General features: G+C 46.1%; 1 protein-coding gene across 14 annotated transcripts in view; it reads left to right on the top strand.

Moving 5' to 3' along the window:
- The window catches only part of PDPR (pyruvate dehydrogenase phosphatase regulatory subunit), a 73412-nt gene that overhangs the window by 7497 nt on the left and 38410 nt on the right, over positions 1-27505 (top strand). For 9 of the 14 annotated variants that reach the window (XM_043495377.1, XM_038368324.2, XM_043495380.1 and 6 more), the window contains 5 exons: positions 9165-9298; positions 14842-14923; positions 15023-15186; positions 16510-16631; positions 26780-26897. In XM_043495377.1, the coding sequence (XP_043351312.1) occupies positions 9165-9298; positions 14842-14923; positions 15023-15186; positions 16510-16631; positions 26780-26897 (620 nt within the window). Of the gene's footprint in view, positions 1-2590; positions 2632-4384; positions 4557-9115; positions 9299-14841; positions 14924-15022; positions 15187-16509; positions 16632-26779; positions 26898-27505 lie in introns of those variants that run through there. The other 5 variants (XM_043495384.1, XM_038368325.2, XM_043495383.1 and 2 more) reach the window with 5 other exon arrangements.

Here is a 27505-nt window from a genome sequence, read left to right on the forward strand (position 1 = left end):
AGGCTTAACTGAAAACCGCTTAAGTGCTCCTGTCTCCAGCACTCAGATATCCAACTCCCAATGAGGTCCAAACCACAAATCCGTTTTACCATCTATAAAGCTTATAGAGGGCGAACAATTAATGAGTTTACCCTCTATAACACTGATAGAGATGCACAGCTGTTTGCCCCCCAGGTATTAATACATACTCTGGGTTAATTTAATAGGTAAAAAGTGATTTTATTAAATACAAAAAGTAAGATTTAAGTGGTTCCAAGTAATGACAAATAGAACAAAGTGAATTATCAAACAAAATAAAATAAAACATGGAAGTCTAAGCCTAATACAGTAAGAAAGTGATTACAGATGAAATCTCACCCTCAAAGATGTTCCGATAAGCTTCTTTTACAGACTAATTTCCTTCTAGTGTGGGTCCAGCAATCACTCCTGCCCCCATGGTTACTGTCCTTTTGCTTCAGTTTCTTTCAGGTATCCTTTGGGGGTGGAGAGGCTACCTCTTGAGCCAGCTGAAGATAAAATGGAGTGGCTTCCCAGGGGTTTATATAGTTTCTCACTTGTGGGTGGAAACCCCCCCCTCCCCTTTTGTAAAATCATAGCTCAACATGGAGTATTAGAATCACATGGACAAGTCACATGTCCATGCATGACTCAGTTGTCTATAGGCCAAGCCAAAGCTCAGATATGGATTGGCGTCTGTCAAGATCCATTGTTAACCAAGTACTTCCGTTTACTTGAATAACCCCTTCGCAGTGTGTTGACTGAATCCGCCTTATGTGCTTTCTACAGCAAAAACTTTAAATGCAAGCATAGAGTGAACGCTTATAACTTCAGATATAAAAATGATACGTGCATACGAATAGGATGAATACATGCAGAAGAACATAACCTTTGCAAAGATATGTTACATGGCATATCTAGCATAAAACATATTCCAGTTATGTCATATTTACGTGCATAAGCATATTTCTATAAAGCATTATAGGGTGCAACGTCACACCCACAATAAACAATAGATGTCTGAAACTCCGTGCATAACCAGTTGCTTCTCAACAGTGATTCTCTGTAGGGCGCTGAGGTTATAGAATCATAGAAGATTAGGGTTGGAAGAGACCTCAGTAGGTCATCTAGTCCAACCCCCTGCTCAAGGCAGGACCAACGCCAATTAAATCATCCCAGCCAGGGCTTTGTCAAGCTGGACCTTAAAAACCTCTAAGGATGGAGATTCCACCACCTCCCTAGGTAACCCATTCCAGTGCTTCACCACCCTCCTAGTGAAATAATGTTTCCTAATATCCAACCTAGACCTCCCCCACTGCAACTTGAGACCCTTGTTCTGTCATCTGCTACCACTGAGAACGGCCTAGATCCATCCTCTTTGGAACCCCCTTTCAGGTAGTTGAAAGCAGCTATCAAATCTCCCCTCACTCTTCTGCAGACTAAACAATCCCAGTTCCCTCAGCCTCTCCTCATAAGTCATGTGCCCCAGTGCTCTGATCATTTTTGTTACCCTCCGCTGGACACACTCTAATTTTTCCCACATCCTTTCTGTAGTGTGGGGGGCCCAAAACTGGACGCAGTACTCCAGATATGGCCTCACCAGTGCCAAATAGAGGGGAATAATCACTTCCCTCAATCTGCTGGCAGTGCTCCTACTAATACAGCCCAATATGCCGTTAGCCTTTTTGGCAACAAGGGCACGCTGCCGACTCATATCCAGCTTGTCATCCGCTGTAATCGCTAGGTCCTTTTCTGCAGAACAGCTGCTTAGCCAGTCGGTCCTCAGCCTGTAGCAATGCATGGGATTCTTCCATCCTAAGTGCAGGATGCTGTACTTGTCCTTGTTGAACCTCATCAGATTTCTTTTGTCCCAATCCTCCAGTTTGTCTAGGTCACTCTGGACCCTATGTCTACCTTCCAGGTTATTCATGTCTTTCTGATTATGAATTCCTGTCTCAAAACCAAATGTGTGGGATTATAGGGCTTGAAATGTCTGCAGTAGATGCCCATACCAAATAACTTGCTTGTTTTTTTTCTTTGTTTTTTTTTTAAAGCCATCCTCACTAGCAAGATATTAGGACTGCAGAGGGCAGGAGATAGAACAGTAATCTCAAACTATGGGAAGGCTGTTGGATTAAAGGTAGATATCCTGAGTAAGATAGATGTGCCCACTGCTCTGCTCATTAAACTGCTGGATTTTAGCAGAGGTTTCCAAAAAGTATTCAAAATAGAATGAAAATGTTTTGCTTACTCAGCCGTGCATTTTTTTTTTAACAAGACCATGCTGCTATCGCTGCGTGAATTGAGACCGAATACACCAGATTGACATGTAGTTTTTACAAGATGTGTACATGACACTGGAGCAGACAATAATTTCCTTGAATATGATCCCTCTTCTGCTTCATGTGTCTCACCAACTGCCTCTATTGGAATCATGAGTCATTTTGAATTAGTTTCTAGGATTGCAAAAAGAAAAGGAGTACTTGTGGCATCTTAGAGACTAACAAATTTATTTGAGCATGAGTTTTCGTGAGCTACAGCTCACTCCATCTGATGAAGTGAGCTGTAGCTCACGAAAGCTTATGCTCAAATAAATTTTAGTCTCTAAGTTGCCACAAGTACTCCTTTTCTTTTTGCGAATACAGACTAACACAGCTGCTACTCTGAAACCTAGGATTGTAATGTCACCATGTGCATAGCTCAGATGAGCAGTTTGAGCTCTGTATAGCATATTAAACTATACACTGTGCAATGGGCTGCTCTGTCTTTGTGAGAACACCCCTCAAATTCAGTCTGCTCTGTGGTGGTGCTTTCCTTTGCGTCTTTGACTTGGGAATATGCTTTCGCTGATTTGAAGACTATTTCCTTATGCTGTAGGGAGTGGCGTCAATTCTGTTTGATAGGTTCTTTGCATGTGTAGGTCATGGTTAAGGATACAATTTAGTCCTGGGTATTTAGTAAAAGTCATGCACAGGTCACGGGCAATAAACAAAAATTCGTGACCCATGACTTGTTCATGACTTATTTAAACACAGGTATTTTTAGTATGGGGGTGGGAGGGGCTGCTGGGTGTGTGTGTGGGGATGCTGCTGGGGGGTGGGAGGGGCGCCTGGGATAAGTGGCTCCAGCTCCTGGGGGCCACAGACTGCAGCTGCTCTGGCCAGCCGGGGACTGCCACCCAGGGCTGCTCCAGTAGCTGGCCTGCTGCTTGGGCAGCCCTGGGATCAACCACACTGGCCCCTGCAGAAGTCACGGAGGTTGCGGAAAGTCAGAGAATCCATGACTTCTGTGACTGATGCGGAGCCCTAATCGTGGTAAAAGTACCCTTCAGTGTCTAGCTTTGAATATAGTCTCACTGTACTATGCCTCATTGGACAGCAGTCTTCCTGCCACCTGTGTCTCTTGCTGGGGTGCAAGTATAGAGTTCATGTTATCAACAGGCAGCTAAAAATACACTCTAGAGCTGGAATGCCCAGTGGGGTTTTGTTTGTAGCAAGGGTTGCAGGCATCTGGCCATGGGATCTGCCCAGTCAATGGAGTACTCTAAACAGAGAGGGCTTTTAACTAACAGAGTTTATTACTCTAACATCAGCTCAAGTTACCAGGAATTCATGCCTACCTCAGTTCTGGGCTGTTTTTTCCCCCCTCCCATATCTTAGGGCTGATCTACAGTTTGAGGTTAGGTCGAATTTAGCCACATTAGGTTGATTTTATAATGAATGCATCTACACAACCAACCCCGTTCCGCTGACCTAAAGGGCTCTTAAAATCGACTGCTGTACTCCTCCCCAATGGGGGGGAGTAGTGCTAAAATCAACCTTCCTAGGTCGGAATTTGGGGTAGTGTAGATGCAGCGCTGTGCAGTTGGATGGTATTGGCCTCTGGGAACTATCCCAGAGTGCTCCAATGTGACTGCTCTGGACAGCACTTTCAACCCTGATGCACTAGCCAGGTACACAGGAAAAGCACCTGGAACTTTTGAATTTCATTTCCTGTTTGGTCAGTGTGCTGAGCCCAGCAGAACAGGTGACCATACAGTCCAAGAATCACAAACGAGCTTGAGCATGGAGTGAACGGGAGACGCTGGATCTGATTGCTGTATGGGGAGAAGAATCTGTGTAGGCAGAACTCCGACCCAGCAGAAGAAATGCTGATATATAAGCCAAAATCGCACAGGGCATGGTGGAGAGAGGCTACGCCAGGGATGCACAGCAGTGCCGCATGAAAATTAAGGAGCTCAGGCAAGCTTTCCAAAAGATAAAGGAGGCAAATGGTCGCTCCGTGTCAGAGCCCCAGACATGCCGATTCTATGATCAGCTGAATGCCATTCTAGGGGGGGGACCCTACCAGTACCCCAACACTCTCCGTGGACACCTGCAAGGTGGCAGCCTCACGCAACACGGATGAGGATTTTGTGGATGAGGAAGAGAAGGAGGAGAATGGATTCTCCGCTTGCCTGCTGCATATTCTCTGACAGCCAGGACCTTTCCCTCACCCTGGAGCCAATACCCTCTCAGGGCCTATTGTTCCCGACCCTGAATGCGGAGAAGGCACCTCTGGTGAGTGCACATTTGTAATGACACTACAGGGGTTAAAAGCAATTGTGTTTAATGTTTGATTTGCCCTGAACAATTGGGATGCATTCGCGGCCAGTACAGCTAATGGGAAAAGTCTGTTAACGTGTCTGGGGATGGAGTGGGAATCCTCCAGGGTCATCTCCATGAAGATCTCCTGGAGGTACTCTGAAAGCCTTTGCAGATGGTTTTTTGGGGAGGGCTGCCTTATTTCGTCCTCCATGGTAGGACACTTTACCACGCCATGCCAGTAGCAAGTGATCTGGAATCATTGCAGTACAAAGCATGGCAACGAATGGTCCTGGGTTTTGGTTGCATTCATCCAACATTTGGTCTTTTATCTTTCTGTCAGCCTCAGGAGAGTGATACCATTCATAGTCACCTGGTTGAAATAGGGGAAGTTTTGTAAAGGAACAGTAATCACCTCTGTTTGGTGATCCCCGACACATTAGACCCCGAGCATGCTGGGCTGTTTGTGCTTGGCTAAAAGGGATCATCCTGGAGAATAGCCACGTGTGTGGGGAGAAGGGGTTTGCTGCACATCCGCCCCAGAACCGCAGCCCCTCCTTTTAAATGGCGAACACAACGGGCATTGGTTGCTATGGAAAAGGAGAGCGCTGCAGTTTGAAACCATTTCGTTATGTTATGAACATGAAAGAAGCCAAACCCACGTACCCTTTGACGTACCATGGCTGCTTGCAAACCAGATTCTGTTGCCCAGCCATGTGTGATGTCACCATACAGCAGGTGCTCAATATAAAAGGAAAATGCGATTTTGTACCTAAAACACTTGTGCTGTCTGCTGTGAATTGCTTGATTCACTGTGAAAGAATCTCCCTTTTGTTCTCAGAAATGTATCTTCTTTAAAGTCTACTCTCCCTCTTTTTCCCCCCTGCAGCTGCAAATGCTTCTATGCTCCCTGCATCAACTCTATCCCTGAGGTTATTGCAGATTAGAAGGTGAAAAAAATGCACCCACGATGACATGTTTTCAGAGCTCATGCAGTCCTCCCGCACTGATAGGGTACAGCTGAATGCATGGAGGCATTTGGTGGCAGAGGCCAGAAAAGCATACAGTGAGCGTGATCAGAGCACGCAGGAGGAGATGCTGAGGCTAATGGGGGAGCAAATGGACAAGATTCATAGATATTAAGGTCAGAAGGGACCATTATGATCATCTAGTCTGACCTCCTGCACAGTGCAGGCCACCAAATCTCACCCACTTACTCCTGCAATAAACCTCTCACCTATGTCTGAGCTATTGAAGTCCTCAAATCATGGTTTAAAGACTTCAAGGTGCAGAGAATCCTCCAGCAAGTGACCCGTGCCCCATGCTACAGAGGAAGGCGAAAAACCCCCAGGGCCTCTTCCAATCTGCCCTGGAGGAAAATTCCTTCCCGACCCCAAATATGGCGATCATCTGAACCCTGAGCATGTGGACAAGAGTCACCTGCCAGATACTACAGAGACTTCTTTCCTGGGTAACTCAGATCCCACCCCATGGTAAGGCATCTGATGGAGCTGCAGGAAGGGCAACTAGAGTACAGACCCCACTGCACCCATTGTGTAACCACCTGCCCTCCTCACCAAGTTCCTTATCCTCCTCACCCAGATGCCTAAGAACGCTGCGTGGGGAGGCTCCAGGCACCCTGCCACTCAACTCCAGGGGATGGCCCAAGCGACAGAAGGCTGTCATTCAAACAGCTTTGATTTGTGGGGTGGCTACAATAAGCAATGTGGCCTTGTCCTTCCCTCTTCCCTTACCCCACCCTGTTATCAAACCCTTTGTACACCTGGGCTTCCTTTTACTAGTGAGCATTGTCAGTGATCTAAAGTTTTTTGTTTTTTGTTTTTTTGTTAATAAATCAAGAATGAATGGATTCAGAACAAAAGGGACTTTATTTCCTGTACCAGCTGTGGATGAAGGGGGGATGGGGTTTGGCTTACAGGGAAGTACATTCACGAAAGGGGGCGGCTTTGCATCAAGGACAAACACACACAACTGTCACACCATAGCCTGATCAGTCACAAAATTGTTTTTCAAAGCCTCTTTGATGTGCAGCACACCTTGGTGTGCTCTTCTAATTGCCCTGGTGTCTGGCTTTTCAAAACTGGCCGCCAGGCGATCTGCCTTAACCTCCCACCCCACCACAAACGTCTTCCCCCTTACTCTCAGATATTATGGAGCACACAGCAAGCAGCAATAACAATGGGAGTATTGCTTTCGCTGAGGTCTAACCTACTCAGCAAACTGTGCCAGCGCCCTTTTAAACGTCCAAAGGCGCATTCCACCACTATTCTGCACTTGCTCAGCCTATAGCTGAACTCCTCCTTCCTGCTGTCCAGGCTGCCTGTGTATGGCTTCATGAGCCCTGGGAGCAAGGGGTAGGCTGGGTCCCCAAGGACAACTATTAGCATTTCAAATTCCCCAATGGTAATTTTCTGGTCTGGGAAGAAAGTCCCTTCTTTCAGGTTTCCAAACAGCCCAGAGTTCTGAAAGATGCAAGCGTCATGCACCTTTCCCGACCATCCAATGCTGATGTCGGTGAAACTGCCCTTGTGATTCACCAGTGCTTGCAGCATCATTGAGAAGAACCCCTTGTGGTTTATGTACTCTTTGGCAAGGTGGTCAGGTGCCAAAATAGGGATATGCATTCCATCTGTCGCCCCACCACAGTTAGGGAGCCCTATTGCAGCAAAGCCATCCACTATGACCTGCACGTTTCCCAGAGTCACTACCCTTCTTAGCAGAAGGGTATTGATTGCCCTGTCTACTTGGATCACAGCAGCCCCCACGGTAGATTTGCCTACTCCGAATTGATTCCCAACTGACTGGTAGCAGTCAGGTGTTGCAAACTTCCACAGGGCTATTGCCACTCGCTTCTCAAGTGTCAGGGCAGGTCTCTTCTCTGTATTCCTGCGCTTCAGGGCAGGGGAAAGCAATTCACAAAGTTCCACGAAAGTGACCTTACGCATGCAAAAGTTTCTCAGCCACTGGGAATCATCCCATACTTGCAACACTATGTGGTCCCACCGGTCTGTGCTTGTTTGCTGGGCCCAGAATCGGCGTTCCACTGCATCAACGTGGCCCAATGCTGCCATGATATCCCAGTTGCCACATCCCATGCTTTCAGGAACGTCTGTTGTCATGTCCTCCTCACAATCTTCCTTGTGCTGGCAGCTCCTACCTAGGCTCTGCACATACCGCAGAATAATGCACAGGGAGTTTGTAATGCTTACAAAAGCAGTGTGCAGCTGAGCGGGCTCCATGCTATGGCGGCTGCACGAATAACCCAGGAAAAAAGGCACAAAATGATTGTTTGCCGTTGCTTTCAAGGAGGGAGGGAGAGGAGACTGACGTGTATCCAAAACCACCCGTGACAATGTTGTTGCCCCATCAGGCATTGGGAGCATAACCCAGAATTCCAATGGGCAGCAGGGACTGTGGGATAATTACCCACAGTGCACCACTCCATGAGTCGATGCTAGCAAAGGTATTGAGGACTCACTCTGCCGACCTAATGCACTTAGTGGGGACATGCACGATCGACTGTATACAATTGCAAAAAAAAACAGGAGTACTTGTAGCACCTTAGAGACTAACAAATTTATTTGAGCATAAGCTTTCATGAGCTACAGCTCACTTCATTGGATGCTGTCATAAATATAAAAGGAAGGGTAAACACCTTTAAAATCCCTCCTGGCCAGAGGAAAAGCCCTTTCACCTGTAAAGGGTTAAGAAGCTAGGTTAACCTCGCTGGCACCTGACCAAAATGACCAATGAGGGGACAAGATACTTTCAAAGCCTGAGGGGGGGAGAAACAAAGGGTCTGGGTCTGTCTGTGTGATGCTTTTGCCGGGGACAGAACAGGAATGGAGTCTTAGAACTTAGTAAGTAATCTAGCTAGATATGCGTTAGATTATGATTTCTTAAAATGGCTGAGAAAATAAGCTGTGCTGAATGGAATGGATATTCCGGTCTTTGTGTCTTTTTATAACTTAAGGTTTTGCCTAGAGGGATTTTGTATGTTTTGAATCTAATTACCCTGTAAGGTATTTACCATCCTGATTTTACAGAGGTGATTCTTTTTACCTTTTCTTCTATTAAAATTCTTCTTGTAAGAAACTGAATGCCTTTTTCATTGTTCTTAAGATCCAAGGGTTTGGGTCTGTAGTCACCTATGCAAATTGGTGAGGATTTTTATAAAACCTTCCCCAGGAAGGGGGGTGCAAGGTTTTGGTGAGAATTTTGGGGGGGAAAGATGTTTCCAAATGACTCTTTCCCAATACCACAAGTACTAGTTTTTCTTTTTGAGAATACAGACTAACATGGCTTCTACTCTGAAATCTGTATACAATTGGTTGCTAAAGATCGACTTCTATAAAATTGACCTAATTTCGTAGTGTAGACATGCCCTTATTGTGATTTCACCTTCTTGTAGCTACACACACAAGCAGCAAACTCTGGCCACCAATAAGAGGGGCTATAATGCCTGCTGCATCTGAGAGGTTCATGTCCTGAGGTTGCCCCTGAACCAGAGGCTCTGGTATGGTAGTATTTTGTATGAGGCGCCCACTGTATTTTCTCCTGCAGGCTGGCTGCTGGTTCCACTCGATTCTGTGCTGGCATCGTGAGCACAGTCAGACACTTGTCCATAGAGCTGAAGATGGCTGACTATTCAAACAAGCTGTATCAGCAGTTAGAACAAGAGACAGGAATCAAAACAGGTAAGAAAAGGAACTTCTTGCTCAGTTCCCTGCTAAGTGGATTCACATGAACTCCACTGCTTTCTGGGGCTTGGAATGAGAGTAACACTAGCATGTATGATTGCTGGTTTCTAAGCACTAAATGAGGCTTTAGCCTTCTCAGCTTGGAGATGCTCCCATGGCATCCTCACGTTTGGATTGCCTGCTGCAGTCATTTAGAACACAATACTTGTGACCAGTAAAGGCAGAATTGTTGAAAGAAAACTGCCCCCATTATGCTTAAATCAGCAACATAATGTTAACTGAATAAGAGTTAATTAGAATTAGCCATGAAGCTTATACAGATGCATTCATTTTTGTATTTTCAATGGGGGCAGAATCTTAGCATAAAGTACTTGTTTATATTGCACACGCACCTGCATATTAAAGAGGGAGCAGAGGATGAGAGCCCAGTAGCAGCAACTTCACATCCGTTTCCAACCAGCTTTAATTATAGTGTGTGAGAAACATACTGTCACAGATCCACAGGGCGAGTTTGCCTCAAGCCTTTAAACAATCTGTCAGGGAGCATACCCCTCTTAGTGCTAGTCCCTAGGTCTCCACTTTTTGCAAGGGATACCCCTGGAGCACCATTACTTTGTGTCCTGTCCCTGGCTTCAGCACCACTGTTTCTCACCATGGCTTCTTCAGTAAGGCCAAAAGAACCTGAACAACTGTTGGAGGGAGCAGATGTTTGCAGCAACACAGGGCAGCCTTTTCAGTACAGGACAGCTTTTATTAGTCAACTAGAATAAAATATTTTAGGATCCTTAAATTACAGTGGAAGAGCAAAGCTGATATGCACATCCATGCTGGCTGGACAACTTGCCTCTTTTGCCCAGAATGTTCAAGATTAAATCACTCTCACTGCACCGGGCAGCTGTATCATTACAACAGTTTTCTGACACCTCGGTTCTTTGTTTCCAGCCCTAGTCACCCTGTTTGCACCTGATCTGCCTCCCTTGGCTCCCAGTCATTAAAAGTTAAGGTCCAGTCCATGATCTTCCATTGTATCTCCAAGGGAAGCTAATGATACATTGGCAATTCTTGATAATTCATTCATACCAATCCTGACATGCTTATGTGACTTACATACATCTCTTAGCTCCCTGTCCTAGAGAAGATGACAGCCCCATGAGTCATAGTAGATCACAACATAAAAGTGAATGGGGAAACAGTCATATGTTTTTCATAAAAATACAGAAATTTCCCACATTTTGTACAACTACATAAATAGAACATACTTCATTTTTCAAAGTCAAGCACTCAAAAGTTAGGATATGCCAGTATTAAGTTTCCTTCACAACCTTAATTCAGTCCCCTTGTATGTATGCGTTATGAAACAGTATGCCTCACACAATGCATAGGTTGGATGGTGTTCTCTAAACAGCTGTTCATTGTATGGCACCATGCCTTATTTACTACATGTTGTTTTGAAGACAGAACTGTTAATTTCTTTATTGGCTTTCCATGATGCTCATCACTACAGTATCTGAGTGCTTCACAGACATTAATGAATTTATTTTTACAACACTCCTGTGAGATTAATCATAGAATATCAGGTTTCAGAGTAGCAGCCATGTTAGTCTGTATTTGCAAAAAGAAAAGGAGTACTTGTGGCACCTTAGAGACTAACAAATTTATTTGAGCATAAGCTTTTGTGAGCTACATCTCACTTCATCGGATGCATTCAGTGGAAAATACAGTGGGGAGATTTATATATTTTCCACTGAATGCATCCGATGAAGTGAGCTGTAGCTCACGAAAGCTTATGCTCAAATAAATTTGTTAGTCTCTAAGGTGTCACAAGTACTCTTTTTCTTTTTTCATAGAATATCAGGGTTGGAAGGGACCTTAGGAGGTCATCTAGTCCAACCCCCTGCTCCAAGCAGGACTAATCCCCAACTAAATTATCCCAGCCAGGGCTTTGTCAAACCTGACCTTAAAAACCTCTAAGGAAGGAGATTCCACCACCTCCCTAGGTAACCCATTCCAGTGCTTCACCACCCTCCTAGTGAAAAAGTTTTTCCTAATATCCAACCTAAACATCACCTAATGTAACTTGAGACCATTACTCCTTGTTCTGTCATCTGCTACCACTGAGAACAGCCTAGATCCATCTTGTTTTGAACCCCCTTTCTGGTAGTTAAAAGCAGCTATCAAATCCCCCCTCATTCTTCTCTTCTGCAGACTAAACAATCCCAGTTCCTTCAGCCTCTCCTCATAAGTCATGTGCTCCAGCCCCCTAATCATTTTTGTTGCCCTCCGCTAGACTTTCCAATTTTTCCACATTCTTCTTGTAGTGTGGGGCCCAAAACTGGGCACAGTACTTTAGATGAGGCCTCACCAATGCCGAAAGGAGGGGAACGATCACGTCTCTTGATCTGCTGGCAATGCTCCTACTTATACACCCCAAAATGCTGTTAGCCTTCTTGGCAACAAGGACACACTGTTGACTCATATCCAGTTTCTTGTCCACTATAACCCCTACGTCCTTTTCTGCAGAACTGCAGCCTAGCCACTTGGTCCCTAGTCTGTAGCGGTGCATAGGATTCTTCTGTCCTAAGTGCAGGACTCTGCACTTGTCCTTGTTGAACCTCATCAGATTTCTTTTGGCCCAGTCCTCTAATTTGTCTAGGTCTGTATCCTATCCCTCCTCTCCAGTGTATCTACCTCTCCTCCCAGTTTAGTGTCATCTGCAAACTAGCTTGAGGGTGCAATCCACGCCATCCTCCAGATCATTAATGAAGATATTGAACAAAACCGGCCCGAGGACCGACCCTTGGGCCACTCCTCTTCATACTGGCTGCCAACTAGACATGGAGCCATTGATCGCTACCTGTTGAGCCTGATGATCTAGCCAGCTTTCTATCCACCTTATAGTCCAGGGGGTGTTAGTCCCCTTTTAGAGATAGGGTCTAACATATACACTAATTTTGGGTGCCCAGTTTGAGACATCTAGGATGTAAATGTTCCAGTAGCATTATATAGCACTTAGTGTTCAAAATGCAGATCTCAGTTCCATTGATTTTAATTGCAGCTGTGAGCACCCAACACTTCAACAGATCAGACATCAGGATATCAAGTCAGGCATGCAGAAAATACGCAATTAGCGAGCACTATGAAAAGTTTAAGTGATTTGCCTAGTATCGTATAGGAACTCCATTACAGAAGCAGGGGTAGAATCCAGTTCTTCAGGCAAACGTTCAGCTGCCTGAACCGTGAAATCATCATTTCCCTTCCCACAATCCTCTGCCTCATTCACCACTTCACTATCGTGATTCACCCCCAGAGCAAGTACCTCTTGTGCACTGAATGAGTCTGGGGTCCTATGGGAAATAGCCTTTCATTACATGATCACATAATCTATCTTGATGCATATATATGCAAAAGGGGCCAAATTAAGGTTTCAGGGGATCCTTAATTCTAGCATTTCCGGAGTTCTGAGTACTTGACTTTTAACATAGTTTGTATGTATTTTCCTAGGTTTTTAAATATGCAAACTAGAAAAACAGAAATTCCATTGTGTGGCATCAAATTGAAACCCACATGGGTCATCAGCAGGGTCAAAATCTTTAGATTCACCATATGAGTTAAACCACAACAACTAATGAAGTAACTGATAGCAGTAATAGGTTGTCACCTTCTGTGGACCGGAACTAGAGGGGATGACACATTGCCAGTGGGTTTCACAAATAGCAGAGGAACACTGAGACTTAGGGAGCTGAGGTGACATTCTGGGATCTGGAGGGGAATGTGATCTAGTGGGCACAGAGCTTTCTGCCTGCTGTCTCCAAACCTAACCCCTTCTGCCTAGCCCCCTCCAACCTTTCCCTGTCCCAGACTGTCTCCCCTCCCCCAATTCCCAGCTCCTTGCCCAACCAGTCCCAGTCCCCCTGCCACCCTGCTCCTCATCTGTTCCTTCTGTCCACTGACAGGCTCCAGTGACACATACCCTGTTCCCCATTACCATTGGGTCTCAGTTCCAGTGTCCTTCCTTGGGTTTCTTGTCCAATCCCTTCCTTGGGTTTCTTGTCCAATTCTGTGACCCCGCCCGCATCTTCTTGTCCCAGTTTCCTTACCCAGATAGCCTTAGTTCTTCCCCTGAACTCCATCTCCTCATCACATCTGTCTCCCTTCCTCCCTCTCCCCCAACACCTCTGGTTCAAATCCCAATTTCCTCACCCAGTCAGTCCCAGTATCCCCACTCCCTTCCCCCAAACTCATCTGATCTCAATCACCCACTTCCCAGCTCCTAGTCTCTGCCCAGCCAGTCCTATTCTTCTCCCTCTCCTCCAGCTACTTGTCCCAATCTACTCTTCCTGGCATTCCTTTCCCAGGTCTTGTTCCCTCTGCATTCGAATCGGGCAGCTTCCTCCTCCAGTGACCAGCCCTGATTCAGTCTGCAGTAGCACAGAGCTGCAGCTTCAGGGAAAGACCTGCTTAGCCCCAGGCTAGAGCATGCTCAGGGTGACATAATCTTTAGGGATTTAGATGTGAAACTCTAGCAGGTCTCTACTGTGCATGTGTGAACTGTGATTTTTTTCAAAGGCATAGCTTGGTTAAATTTGGTTGATTTTCGCAGGGACAGCAAAAGGTACATCCCTGACACTTAGACCACCTCTTTGCCAAATTTCAGGTCCCTGATCCAAAGCTGGGGAAACTTTAGCTTTTAAAAAGAAAAGGTTGCCAAAAATTTTTAACATGGGCAACAAATTTTTCCCTAGCATCATTCTCAGAATGGCTGAATCATTTAGGCTGAAATTTCAAAATTAACCAAAAAAAAAAAAATCAGTTTGAGGCAGACAGCTGACATGGAAGATTTCAGCCCACACAGTTACTGTTTGGCAGAATTATAAGCAACAGAAAACAGGGTATTACAGTGGAATGTGTCAGGCAACCTTAATAGTCAGCGTTACCAGCCCTGCCTATAATTAAGTTTAATATTTAAAGGGTCATATTCGTCCATTAAAGCCAATGGAGTTACCTTGGTGTGAAAAAGTTTACATTCATTTATTGCATGTTAGTTTTTTCTTCAGCTTATTAAGCAGTTATTAGAGCACATGGGGCAGTGGTCTGAATCCCTAGTTCTAGCCTCTTCTTGCCCTGCCAGTTTCTCCTTTACTGGGCAGGAGTGTTTGTCATATAATCTGTGGGAGTATTTATGAACCTGCATCCGATGAGGTGAGCTGTAGCTCACAAAAGCTTATGCTCTAATAAATTTGTTAGTCTCCAAGGTGCCACAAGTACTCCTTTTCTTTTTGTGGATACAGACTAACACGGCTGCTACTCTGAAACCTGTCTTTATGAACCTGAGTAACTTTTAGTATAAAGCAGGATTAAAATAATTTTAGTAGTCTAAATTAAACTGTGCCTTGTAAAACAATTGTAGGTTACTAGCTAATCAGTATATGAATGTGGAAAGCTTTCTTGGCTACTGTGTATTGGAAGCAATGATTCTGCTGTTAAACACGAGGGCTTGGAGAGCCTGCCCAACTTTGACTTGATTTTGGTCATTGTCTTAGGTTATGTGAAGACAGGCTCTATCTCACTGGCTCAGACTCAGGATCGACTGATCTCCCTGAAACGCATTGCCTCAAGGCTCAGGTACGTATAAGAGAGAAACTGTACCTGATCTTAAACTTTTCCTGTGCTTGCCTTTCCTGAGAAGCTAATGACAAGCATCCTCTGTGTGTTCTGTGGCAGTGTAATGGGAATACCTTGTGAAATCATGGCTCCAAAACGAGTGGCACAACTACATCCACTAATCAACATTCATGACCTTGTGGGTGCCATGTATGTGCCAGAGGATGCAGTCGTATCATCTGCCGATGTGAGTCTTGCTCTGGCAAATGCTGCCTCTCGAAATGGTATGAATATTTTTAATCTATAATATGCCAGCTCCTTTGTGTGATGTCTGCCTTGTCGTTATAAAGGAAAATGACCCTTTGTTAGGGATGGTATCAGATTTGGGATTCATCTTATTCTGTTTTGATGACCAAAGTCTGCTCATTTCTTTAAAGGAAATATTCTTTAAATCCATTTTTCTCCACCCTAAAGTCAGGTCAGATCTTGTTTGGGTGCTGCATCTTTAGAGATATTTAGTAGAAGGAATCACACGCCACAGGCTGCTGTATTCGTTATTTATATACAACCCTACAAGTCTACACAGTGCTTTACAATAGGTAGAAACCCAGATGGGAGCTTAGTCTAAAGGCACAAGTGGATTCATACCAGTCTGGACAGTTTCATTGTATATGAGCCTAGAGGGGTGTGAGATCAGAAGCTGGAATATTTAACTGGACAGGTGGATTTTGGGGGATTTGGAGGTGGACCTGGCATATGCCATTGGAAGCTTGTTCAGTAAGATTGTGGTGGTCTGAAAGAAGGGACAAAGTCATGATTTAGCAAAGGAGATGGGAGTGGAACTTGGTCAGATTGGAGGAAGCTTATGAGGTGAACAAAGGTCGAGCTCCGAAGCCAAGGTGGAGGCTGTATGGCAGCGTCATGTTCTTTGTGTATAGCAAGGCATGAGGCCAACAGCCAATTGCCTTCAATGCTCTGGAAGTGCTATTCTTATAATTTAGCATCTCTTAGTATTGTACTTATGACCTCATGTCATTGTCTGTGAGAAAAATACATTGTTAGTCTCACTAAGTGCCACCCAGTTGGATGCCCCAGAACTGCATTGGCTGGAACTTCTGTTTGCCAGCTGGATTTCTGAGGCCCGCTTATTTTCAGTGTCATTCACTAACTGGGGCAAAAATGGCTGTGTTCCCTTGAAATAACCATTAGCTTTTGTATCTGTGCCACCATCCAAACTTAAGACTCCAGCATTTATAAATAAAGTTTATAGAGTCTTTACTCTGGTTTACAGAGTTCCTTGTTCACACTTCCTTCCTCCTTAAATGCCATCTGTGCTCCCTATTTGTTTGCTCCTGTCACCCAGTATAAGTCTCATGCTAAAAAGGCTGTAACTCCAGCTCACTGCATTGCAGGATCTGTCCTGCTTCGTTGTACGCAAGCCCTTCTGCTGTTTTCACTATCAGAGGGTTTCATCTAGAAATATGAAATGCCTGTGTCTGAAATGGAGGAGAGGCTGTTAATTTGGCTTTGGGGTTAGCAGCCTGATTTTTCATCCTATTAGTAAGGCCTGTGGTATCCTGACTCCTTTCTCTGACCTCTCTATGCAGGTGTCCAGATCCATGAGCGGACAAGCATCAGCCATGTCGTGGTCCAAAAGGGTTGTGTGACTGGAGTGGAGACTGACAGAGGACAGATTGAATGCCAGTATTTTGTCAACTGTGCTGGGCAGGTTAGATCAGATGGGAATTTCCCCCTCTGTGTCCTCTTGTAAATACTCCCAGTGTATTCGGTAGCTGTAATAGCAGAGGAGGAGATCATTTAGTAACCAGTGAAAAGAGCATGTCATATTTCTTCAGAATGAACAAACACTTGTCAGCCTCAAAAATAGGAAAATATTGGTTACATCCCGAAATAGCTGAGTTCACACTCGCTGTCTCCATGCTATCTCTGACCTAATTAGAGCAGTTCTAACAAGCAGTGCTAAGTTTCTGCCACCCATGTATTTGCATTTAATAGTATTTTTACTTTATAAAGAAGTGTATATGTTCTGTATTTTCTCTGCAGTTTCATACATATTATAATGTTAAGTTTCAGAGTAGCAGCCGTGTTAGTCTGTATTCGCAAAAAGAAAAGGAGTACTTGTGGCACCTTAGAGACTAACAAATTTATTTGAGCATAAGCTTTCGTGAGCTACAGCTCACTTCATCGGATGCATTTGGTGGAAAAAACAGAGGAGAGATTTATATACACACACAGAGAACATGAAACAATGGGTTTATCATACACACTGTAAGGAGAGTGATCACTTAAGATAAGCCATCACCAGCAGCAGGGGTGGGGAAAAAGGAGGAAAACCTTTCATGGTGACAAGCAAGGTATGCTAATTCCAGCAGTTAACAAGAATATCAGAGGAACAGTGTGGGGTGGGGTGGGGTGGGGGGGAGAAATAACATGGGGAAATAGTTTTACTTTGTGTAATGACTCATCCATTCCCAGTCTCTATTCAAGCCTAAGTTAATTGTATCCAGTTTGCAAATTAATTCCAATTCAGCAGTCTCTCCTTGGAGTCTGTTTTTGAAGCTTTTTTGTTGAAGGATAGCCACTCTTAGGTCTGTAATCGAGTGACCAGAGAGATTGAAGTGTTCTCCAACTGGTTTTTGAATGTTATAATTCTTGACGTCTGATTTGTGTCCATTCATTCTTTTACGTAGAGACTGTCCAGTTTGGCCAATGTACATGGCAGAGGGGCATTGCTGGCACATGATGGCATATATCACATTGGTAGATGCGCAGGTGAACGAGCCTCTGATAGTGTGGCTGATGTGATTAGGCCCTATGATGGTATCCCCTGAATAGATATGTGGACAGAGTTGGCAACGGGCTTTGTTGCAAGGATAGGTTCCTGGGTTAGTGGTTCTGTTGTGTGGTGTGTGGTTGCTGGTGAGTATTTGCTTCAGACTGGGGGGCTGTCTGTAAGCAAGCACTGGCCTGTCTCCCAAGATCTGTGAGAGTGATGGGTCGTCCTTCAGGATAGGTTGTAGATCCTTGATGATGCGTTGGAGAGATTTTAGTTGGGGGCTGAAGGTGATGGCTAGTGGCGTTCTGTTCTTTTCTTTGTTGGGCCTGTCCTGTAGTAGGTGACTTCTGGGTACTCTTCTGGCTCTGTCAATCTGTTTCTTCACTTCAGCAGGTGGGTATTGTAGTTGTAGGAATGCATGATAGAGATCTTGTAGGTGTTTGTCTCTGTCTGAGGGGTTGGAGCAAATGCGGTTATATCGTAGCGCTTGGCTGTAGACAATGGATCGAGTGGTATGATCTGGATGAAAACTAGAGGCATGTAGGTAGGAATAGCGGTCAGTAGGTTTCCGATATAGGGTGGTGTTTATGTGACCATCGCTTACTAGCACTGTAGTGTCCAGGAAGTGGATCTCTTGTGTGGACTGGTCCAGGCTGAGGTTGATGGTGGGATGGAAATTGTTGAAATCATGGTGGAATTCCTCAAGAGCTTCTTTTCCATGGGTCCAGATGATGAAGATGTCATCAATGTTAGGGACTATTTAGAAAAGCTGGACGTGCACAAGTCCATGGGGCCGGACGAATTGCATCCGAGAGTGCTGAAGGAATTGGCGGCTGTGATTGCAGAGCCCTTGGCCATTATCTTTGAAAACTCGTGGCGAACGGGGGAAGTCCCGGATGACTGGAAAAAGGCTAATGTAGTGCCCATCTTTAAAAAAGGGAAGAAGGAGGATCCTGGGAACTACAGGCCGGTCAGCCTCACCTCAGTCCCTGGAAAAATCATGGAGCAGGTCCTCAAAGAATCAATCCTGAAGCACTTAGAGGAGAGGAAAGTGATCAGGAACAGTCAGCATGGATTCACCAAGGGAAGGTCATGCCTGACTAATCTAATCGCCTTTTATGATGAGATTACTGGTTCTGTGGATGAAGGGAAAGCAGTGGATGTATTGTTTCTTGACTTTAGCAAAGCTTTTGACACGGTCTCCCACAGCATTCTTGTCAGCAAGTTAAGGAAGTATGGGCCGGATGAATGCACTATAAGGTGGGTAGAAAGCTGGCTAGATTGTCGGGCTCAACGGGTAGTGATCAATGGCTCCATGTCTAGTTGGCAGCCGGTGTCAAGTGGAGTGCCCCAGGGGTCGGTCCTGGGGCCCGTTTTGTTCAATATCTTCATAAATGATCTGGAGGATGGTGTGGATTGCACTCTCAGCAAATTTGCGGATGAAACTAAACTGGGAGGAGTGGTAGATACGCTGGAGGGGAGGGATAGGATACAGAAGGACCTAGACAAATTGGAGGATTGGGCCAAAAGAAATCTAATGAGGTTCAATAAGGATAAGTGCAGGGTCCTGCACTTAGGATGGAAGAATCCAATGCACCGCTACAGACTAGGGACCGAATGGCTCGGCAGCAGTTCTGCGGAAAAGGACCTAGGGGTGACAGTGGACGAGAAGCTGGATATGAGTCAGCAGTGTGCCCTTGTTGCCAAGAAGGCCAATGGCATTTTGGGATGTATAAGTAGGGGCATAGCGAGCAGATCGAGGGACGTGATCGTTCCCCTCTATTCGACACTGGTGAGGCCTCATCTGGAGTACTGTGTCCAGTTTTGGGCCCCACACTACAAGAAGGATGTGGATAAATTGGAAAGAGTACAGCGAAGGGCAACAAAAATGATTAGGGGTCTAGAGCACATGACTTATGAGGAGAGGCTGAGGGAGCTGGGATTGTTTAGTCTGCAGAAGAGAAGAATGAGGGGGGATTTGATAGCTGCTTTCAACTACCTGAAAGGGGGTTTCAAAGAGGATGGCTCTAGACTGTTCTCAATGGTAGCAGATGACAGAACGAGGAGTAATGGTCTCAAGTTGCAATGGGGGAGGTTTAGATTGGATATTAGGAAAAACTTTTTCACTAAGAGGGTGGTGAAACACTGGAATGCGTTACCTAGGGAGGTGGTAGAATCTCCTTCCTTAGAGGTTTTTAAGGTCAGGCTTGACAAAGCCCTGGCTAGGATGATTTAACTGGGACTTGGTCCTGCTTTGAGCAGGGGGTTGGACTAGATGACCTTCTGGGGTCCCTTCCAACCCTGATATTCTATGATTCTATGAATGTAGCGCAAGTAGAGTAGGGGCATTAGGGGACGAGAGCTGAGGAAGCGTTGTTCTAAGTCAGCCATAAAAATGTTGGCATACTGTGGGGCCATGCGTGTACCCATCGCAGTGCCGCTGATTTGAAGGTATACATTGTCACCAAATGTGAAATAGTTATGGGTGAGGACAAAGTTACAAAGTTCAACCACCAGGTTAGCCGTGACAGTATCAGGGATACTGTTCCTGACGGCTTGTAGCCCATCTTTGTGTGGAATGTTGGTGTAGAGGCTTCTACATCCATAGTAGCTAGGATTTTTTTTAGGAAGATCACCAATGGACTGTAGTTTCCTCAGGAAGTCAGTGGTGTCTCGAAGATAGCTGGGAGTGCTGGTAACGAAGGGCCTGAGGAGGGAGTCTACATAGCCAGACAATCCTGCTGTCAGAGTGCCAATGCCTGAGATGATGGGGCGTCCAGGATTTCCAGGTTTATGGATCTTGGGTAGCAGATAGAATACCCCAGGTCGGGATTCTAGGGGTGTGTCTGTGCGGATTTGTTCTTGTGCTTTTTCAGGGAGTTTCTTGAGCAAATGCTGTAGTTTCTTTTGGTAACTCTCAGCGGGATCAGAGGGTAATGGCTTGTAGAAAGTGGTGTTGGAGAGCTGCCTAGTAGCCTCTTGTTCATACTCCGACCTATTCATGATGACGACAGCACCTCCTTTGTCAGCCTTTTTGATTATGATGTCAGAGTTGTTTCTGAGGCTGTGGATGGCACTGTGTTCTGCATGGCTGAGGTTATGGGGTAAGCAATGCTGCTTTTCCACAATTTCAGCTCGTGCACGTCGGCGGCAGCACTCTATGTAGAAATCCAGGCTGCTGTTTCGACCTTCAGGAGGAGTCCACCCAGAATCCTTCTTTTTGTAGTGTTGGCAGGAAGGTCTCTGTGGGTTAATATGTTGGTCAGAGGTGTGTTGGAAATATTCCTTGAGTCTGAGACGTCGAAAATAGGATTCTAGGTCACCACAGAACTGTATCATGTTCGTGGGGGTGGAGGGGCAAAAGGAGAGGCCCCAAGATAGGACAGATTCTTCTGCTGGGCTAAGAGTATAGTTGGATAGATTAACAATATTGCTGGGTGGGTTACGGGAACACAGTCTCTACGTAAAAGAATGAATGGACACAAATCAGACGTCAAGAATTATAACGTTCAAAAACCAGTTGGAGAACACTTCAATCTCTCTGGTCACTCGATCACAGACCTAAGAGTGGCTATCCTTCAACAAAAAAGCTTCAAAAACAGACTCCAAGGAGAGACTGCTGAATTGGAATTAATTTGCAAACTGGATACAATTAACTTAGGCTTGAATAGAGACTGGGAATGGATGAGTCATTACACAAAGTAAAACTATTTCCCCATGGTATTTCTCCCCCCCACCCCACCCCACCCCACACTGTTCCTCAGATATTCTTGTTAACTGCTGGAATTAGCCTACCTTGCTTGTCACCATGAAAGGTTTTCCTCCTTTTTCCCCACCCTGCTGCTGGTGATGGCTTATCTTAAGTGATCACTCTGCTTACAGTGTGTATGATAAACCCATTGTTTCATGTTCTCTGTGTGTGTGTGTGTATATAAATCTCTCCTCTGTTTTTTTCCACCAAATGCATCCGATGAAGTGAGCTGTAGCTCACGAAAGCTTATGCTCTAATAAATTTGTTAGTCTCTAAGGTGCCACAAGTACTCCTTTTCTATAATGTTAAGGTTCACTTTGGCCTGGTCTGCTGCAGTACATCAAAGGCATGCTAAAGGCATACCCCAGAACGGTAGTTATATTTAAGCCCTGGTCTACACTACGAGTTTAGGTCGAATTTAGCAGCGTTAGATCAATTTAACCCTGCACCTGTCCACACGACGAAGCCATTTTTGTCGACTTAATGGGCTCTTAAAATAGATTTCTGTACTCCTCCCTGACGAGGGGATTAGCACTTAAATCGACATCGCTGGGTCAAATTTGGGATAGTGTGGATGCAATTCGATGGTATTGGCCTCTGGGAACTATCCCAGAGTGCTCCATTGTGACCGCTCTGGACAGCACTCTCAACTCAGATGCATTGGCCAGGTAGACAGGAAAAGCCCCCGCAAACTTTTGAATTTCATTTCCTGTTTGGCCAGCGTGGCAAGCTGATCAGCATAGGTGACCGTGCAGATCTCATCAGCACAGGTGACCATGGAGTCCCAGAATCGTAAAAGAGCTTCAGCATGGACCGAACAGGAAGTACTGGATCCGATCGCTGCATGGGGAGAAGAATCCGTGCTATCAGAACTCCATTCCAAAAGACGAAATGCCAAAATATTTGAAAAAATCTCCAAGGGCATGAAGGACAGAGGCTATAATAGGGACCCGCAGCAGTGCCTCGTGAAACTTAAGGAGCTCAGGCAAGCCTATCGAAGAGGCAAACGCCCACTCGGGGTCAAACCCCCAGACATGCCGCTTCTATGATGAGCTGCATGCAATTCTAGGGGGTGCCCCTACAAATACCCCACCCCTGTTCGTGGACTCCTGCAAAGGAGTCTCACGCAATAGGGATGAGGATTTTGAGGCCGAGGAAGATGATAGCGCACATCAGGCAAGCGGAGAAACCGTTCTCCCCAACAGCCAGGAACTGTTGATCACCCTGGAGACAGCACCCTCCTAATCTGGGCTCCCGGACCTTGAAGGTGGAGAAGGCGCCTCTGGTGAGTGTACCTTTGTAAATATAATACACGGTTTAAAAGCAAGTGTGTTTAATGACGAATTTGCCCTGAAGACTTGGGATGCATTCGCAGCCAGTACAGTTACTGGAAAAGTCTGTTAACGTGTTTGGGGATGGAGCGGAAATCCTTCAGGGACATCTCAATGAAGCTCTCCTGGAGGTACTCCCAAAGCCTTTGCAAAAGGTTTCTGGGGAGGGCAGCCTTATTGCGTCTTCCATGGTAGGACACTTTACCAGGCCAGGCCAGTAGCACGTAGTCTGGAATCGTTGCATAAGAAAGCATGGCAGCGTATGGTCCTGGTGTTTGCTGGTATTCAAGCAACATCTGTTCTTTATCTCTCTGTGTTATCCTCAGGAGAGTGATATCATTCATGGTCATCTGGTTGAAATAGGGGAATTTTATTCAGGGGACATTCAGAGGTGGCCATTCCTGCTGGGCTGTTTGCCTGTGGCTGAAAAGAAATCATCCCCGCTGTTAGCCATGCAGTGGGGGAGAGGGGTGAAGCGATCATCCCAGAGAATTGGGTGTTGAGGGGGTTTAGTTGGGTTTGTGCTGCACATTAACCTGAAAACATCAGCCCCTCCTTTTAAATGGTCAGTGTGTCTTTTTAAATACTACTTTCCCTTTTTTCCTCCCACAGCTGCAAATGCCGCTATCATCTCCGTCCCAGAGGCTAGCGCAGATGAAAAGGTGAAAAAAATGCACTCAAGATGAAATGTTCTCTGAGCTCATGCATTCCTCCTGCACTGAAAGAGCACAGCAGAATGTGTGGAGGCAGACATTGTCAGAGTCCCGGAAAGCACAAAATGCATACGAGGACAGATGGCTGGAGCAACAGGAGAGGTGCCGGCAGTGTAATGAGAGGAGGCAGGATGCAATGCTGAGGCTACTGGAGGATCAAACTGATATGGTCCAGCGTATGGTTGAGGTGCAGGAAAGGCAGCAGGAGCACAGACCGCCACTGCAGCCCCTGTATAACCAACCGTCCTCCTCCCCAAGTTCCTCTTCACCCAGATGCCCAAGAACGGGTAGGGAGGGGGCTCCGGCCACCCAACCGCTCCACCCCAGAGGACTGCCCAAGCAACAGAAGGCTGGCATTCAATAAGTTTTGAAGTGCAGTGTGGCCTTGTCCTTCCCTCCTCACCCACCCCTCCCGGGCTACCTTAGAAGTTATCTCCCTATTTGTGTGATGAGTTAATAAAGAATGCATGAATTTGAAACGACTTTATTGCCTCTGCAAGCAGTGATCCAAGTGGGGAGGGGAGGGTGGTTGGCTTACAGGGAAGTTGTGAACCAAGGGGGGGGTTTTCATCAAGGAGAAACAAACAGAACTGTCACCTAACCTGGTCAGCCATGAAACTGGTTTACAAAGCTTCTCAGATGCGCAGCTCACCCTGCTGTGCTCTTCTAACCACCCCGGTGTCTGGTTGCCCGTAATCAGCAGCCAGGCTATTTGCCTCAACTTCCCACCCCGCCGTAAATGTGTCCCCCTTACTCTCAAAGATATTGTGGCTCACACAGCAAGCAGTAATAACAAAGGGAATATTGGTTTTGCTGAGGACTAACTGAGTCAGTGAACTGTGCCAGCGTGCTTTTAAAAGTCCAAATGCACATTCTACCACAATTCTGCACTTGCTCAGCCTATAACTGAACTCCTCCTTCCTGCTGTCCAGGCTGCCTGTGTATGGCTTCATGAGCCATGGCATTAAGGGGTAGCCTGGGTCCCCAGGGGTAACTATAGGCATTTCAACATCCCTAACAGTTATTTTCTGTTCTGGAAAGTAACTCCCTTGCTGCAGCTCTTCAGACAGACCAGAGTTCCTGAAGATGTGAGCATCATGAACCTTTCCCGGCCATCCCACGTTTGATGTTGGTGAAATGTCCTTTGTGATCCACCAGTGCTTGCAGCACCATTGAAAAGTACCCCTTTCGGTTTATGTACTGGCTGCCTTGGTTCTCCGGTCCCAAGATAGGGATATGCGTTCCGTCTATCACCCCACCACAGTTAGGGAATCCCATTGCAGGAAAGCCATCCACTATGACCTGCACATTTCCCAGAGTCACTACCCTTGATAGCAGCAGCTCAGTGATTGCATTGGCTACTTGGATCACAGCAGCCCCCACAGTAGATTTGCCCCCTCCAAATTGATTCCCGACTGACCGGTCTGGCATTGTAAGCTTCCAAAGGGCTATCATCACTCACTTGTTAACTGTCAGGGATGCTCTCATCTTGGTATTCTTGCACTTCAGGGCAGGGGAAAGCAAGTCACAAACCTCCATGAAAGTGCCCTTACGCATGTGAAAGTTTCTCAGCCACTGGGAATCATCCCAGACCCGCAACAGTATGCGGTCCCACCAGTCTGTGCTTGTTTCTCAGACCCAGAATCAGTGTTCCATGGCATGAACCTGCCCCATTACCACCATGATGTCCAAATTGCCAGGGCCCATGCTTTGAGAGAAGTCTGTGTCCATGTCCTCATCACTCTTGTCACCGCGCTGCCATCGCCTCCTCGCCTGCTTTTGCAGGTTCTGGTTCCGCATATACTTCATGATAATGCGCGAGGTGTTTAAAATGCTCATAACTGCCGCGGTGATCTGAGTGGGCTCCATGCTTCCTGTGGTATGGCGTCTGCAGGAGAGCAGAGTTGCAGAGGAAGCAATGGTTGGATGACCAGTTTTGGAGACCTACTGCACCGTCTGCTGCCACGACACAACAGCTGAGCGGGCTGCACGCTTGCCAAGGTATGGTGAGACAAGAGCAGGAGAGCAGAGTTGCAGTGGAAGCGGTGGATGATGACGGTCATATAGAGGACCTGTGAGACCACCAGGAGAGCAGAGTGGCAGCGGAAGCGGTGGTCGGAAGACCAGTTTTTCCGACCTACTGCACCGTCTGCTGCCAGAGCAGGAGGGCAGAGTGAGAGTGGCAGTGGAAGCGGTTGTTCGATGACAATAGTTATCAGTCCTACTGCACCGTCTGCTGAAAGCAGTATGGTGCCCGCACGGAAAAAAGGCGCGAAATGATTGTCTGCTGTTGCTTTCACGGAAGGAGGGGCAACTGACAACATGTACCCAAAACCACTCGCGACAATGTTTTTGCTGCATCAGGCATTGGGAGCTCAACCCAGAATTTCAATGGGCGGCAGAGACTGTGGGAACTGTGGGATAGCTACCCACAGTGCAACGCTCCGAAAGTCGTTGCAAGCCTCGGTTCTGTGGATGCACTCCGCCGACTTAATGTGCTTAGTGGGGACACACGCAATTGACTGTAAAATTGCTTTCTAAAAAGTCGACTTCTATAAATTCAACCTAATTTCGTAGTGTAGATATACTCTAAGAGGAGACTGGTGCATGTTGTTTGCTTGGCACTGTAATCTAAGTGGCAACCTGCTGAGAAGCATCCTGCAGTATGGCAATACACACCTGCCAAGTCTCTCTCAATGGGAGGGGCACATCTTTCTAAGGTGAAGGACTTTGCTGTGACTCTTAATGAGACTACTGAATCTCCATAATGTTTCTTAAAATCTCCCTCATTTTAACTGTCACAGCTTGTCAGCCCTGAAGATATATTTGCCAGTTGATGTTTCTCAGCCTGCAACTGGCCACCTTGATAACATGGGACCCCAGCAGTCCAGGAGCCCAAGAGAAGAATCATTGTCTATTATGTTTTCTTCAGAAGCCAAACCAATAGTGGCTTCACTGTATAAATTCTTCTTCTTCATCTTTGTCTTGTTTATTTTATATCATGATAGCACCTAGAAGCCTCAGTCATGGACTAGGCCCCCATTGTGCTAGTTGCTGTTCGGACACAACAAAAAGATGTTTCCTTCCCCAAAGATCTTATAATCTAAGTAGAGAGGGGGGAAAAAAGTAAATAATTCCTTCTCTGTCTTAGGCAATATTGCAGCAGCGTAGGCATGGACCTGCTCTCTGGTGCTGTAGCAAAAGCTCTCGGATGAAGACAGAATAGGCCTGTGACTCGGCTTTCTCCCTGTCACTTCCATCCCAACTAACCCTTTCTGGTTTCAGTGGGCCTACGAGCTGGGTCTCTCCAGTGAGGAGCCGGTCAGTATCCCGCTGCACGGCTGTGAGCACTTTTACCTCTTGACACGTCCCTTGAAGAAGCCACTAGAGAGCAACACACCAAGTGAGGACTCTCCCACTTTGTTTTATTTTGCTGGTGAACTCTCTCTATCCTTCCAAAGTCAAGGCTGGCTGGAGAGGCAGAGCTGATGTGTGCAGACCTGAACTCTGCCAGGAATGTGCCTTGCGTTCAGGCTCACTTGTTCTGAGTGCTCTCTCTCAGAGTTGAGGTGGGGAATAGTTGTATATTTACTCAAATATAAACTCGTGCCACAAAAGATGAGCTCTTTTGGGTTTACTAGCTCAGATAGCAGATTGTGGCTTGGGAATGATTTTGACTCTTGCTTTACAGGTGGTTGCATCTCTGTTGGATGCATCAACTATGTACCACATGCTCTGGAGGGATTGTGCTAACCTTGCTATTATGTTCTCCTTGGAGGCTGCTGTGCCCATATGGGCCATGTATTTCTCTCTTTCAGCTGAAGTTAAGGCTTTACAATGGCATTTGCATATCATTGAGCAGTAGGGGGCAACCAGAGTACTTGAGATAACTACCCTTCCCTCCCCACACACCTGGCTTTTGGCTCCCTTGAACGAGAGCGCAGATAGGGATACCAGTGCTGGGAAGTGGAAAACTCTCTCTCTCTCGCGCGCGCGCGCGCGCACACACAC

The sequence above is a fragment of the Dermochelys coriacea genome, chromosome 12 (genome assembly GCF_009764565.3).
Source record: "Dermochelys coriacea isolate rDerCor1 chromosome 12, rDerCor1.pri.v4, whole genome shotgun sequence".
Classification (NCBI taxonomy): Eukaryota; Metazoa; Chordata; order Testudines; family Dermochelyidae; genus Dermochelys; species Dermochelys coriacea.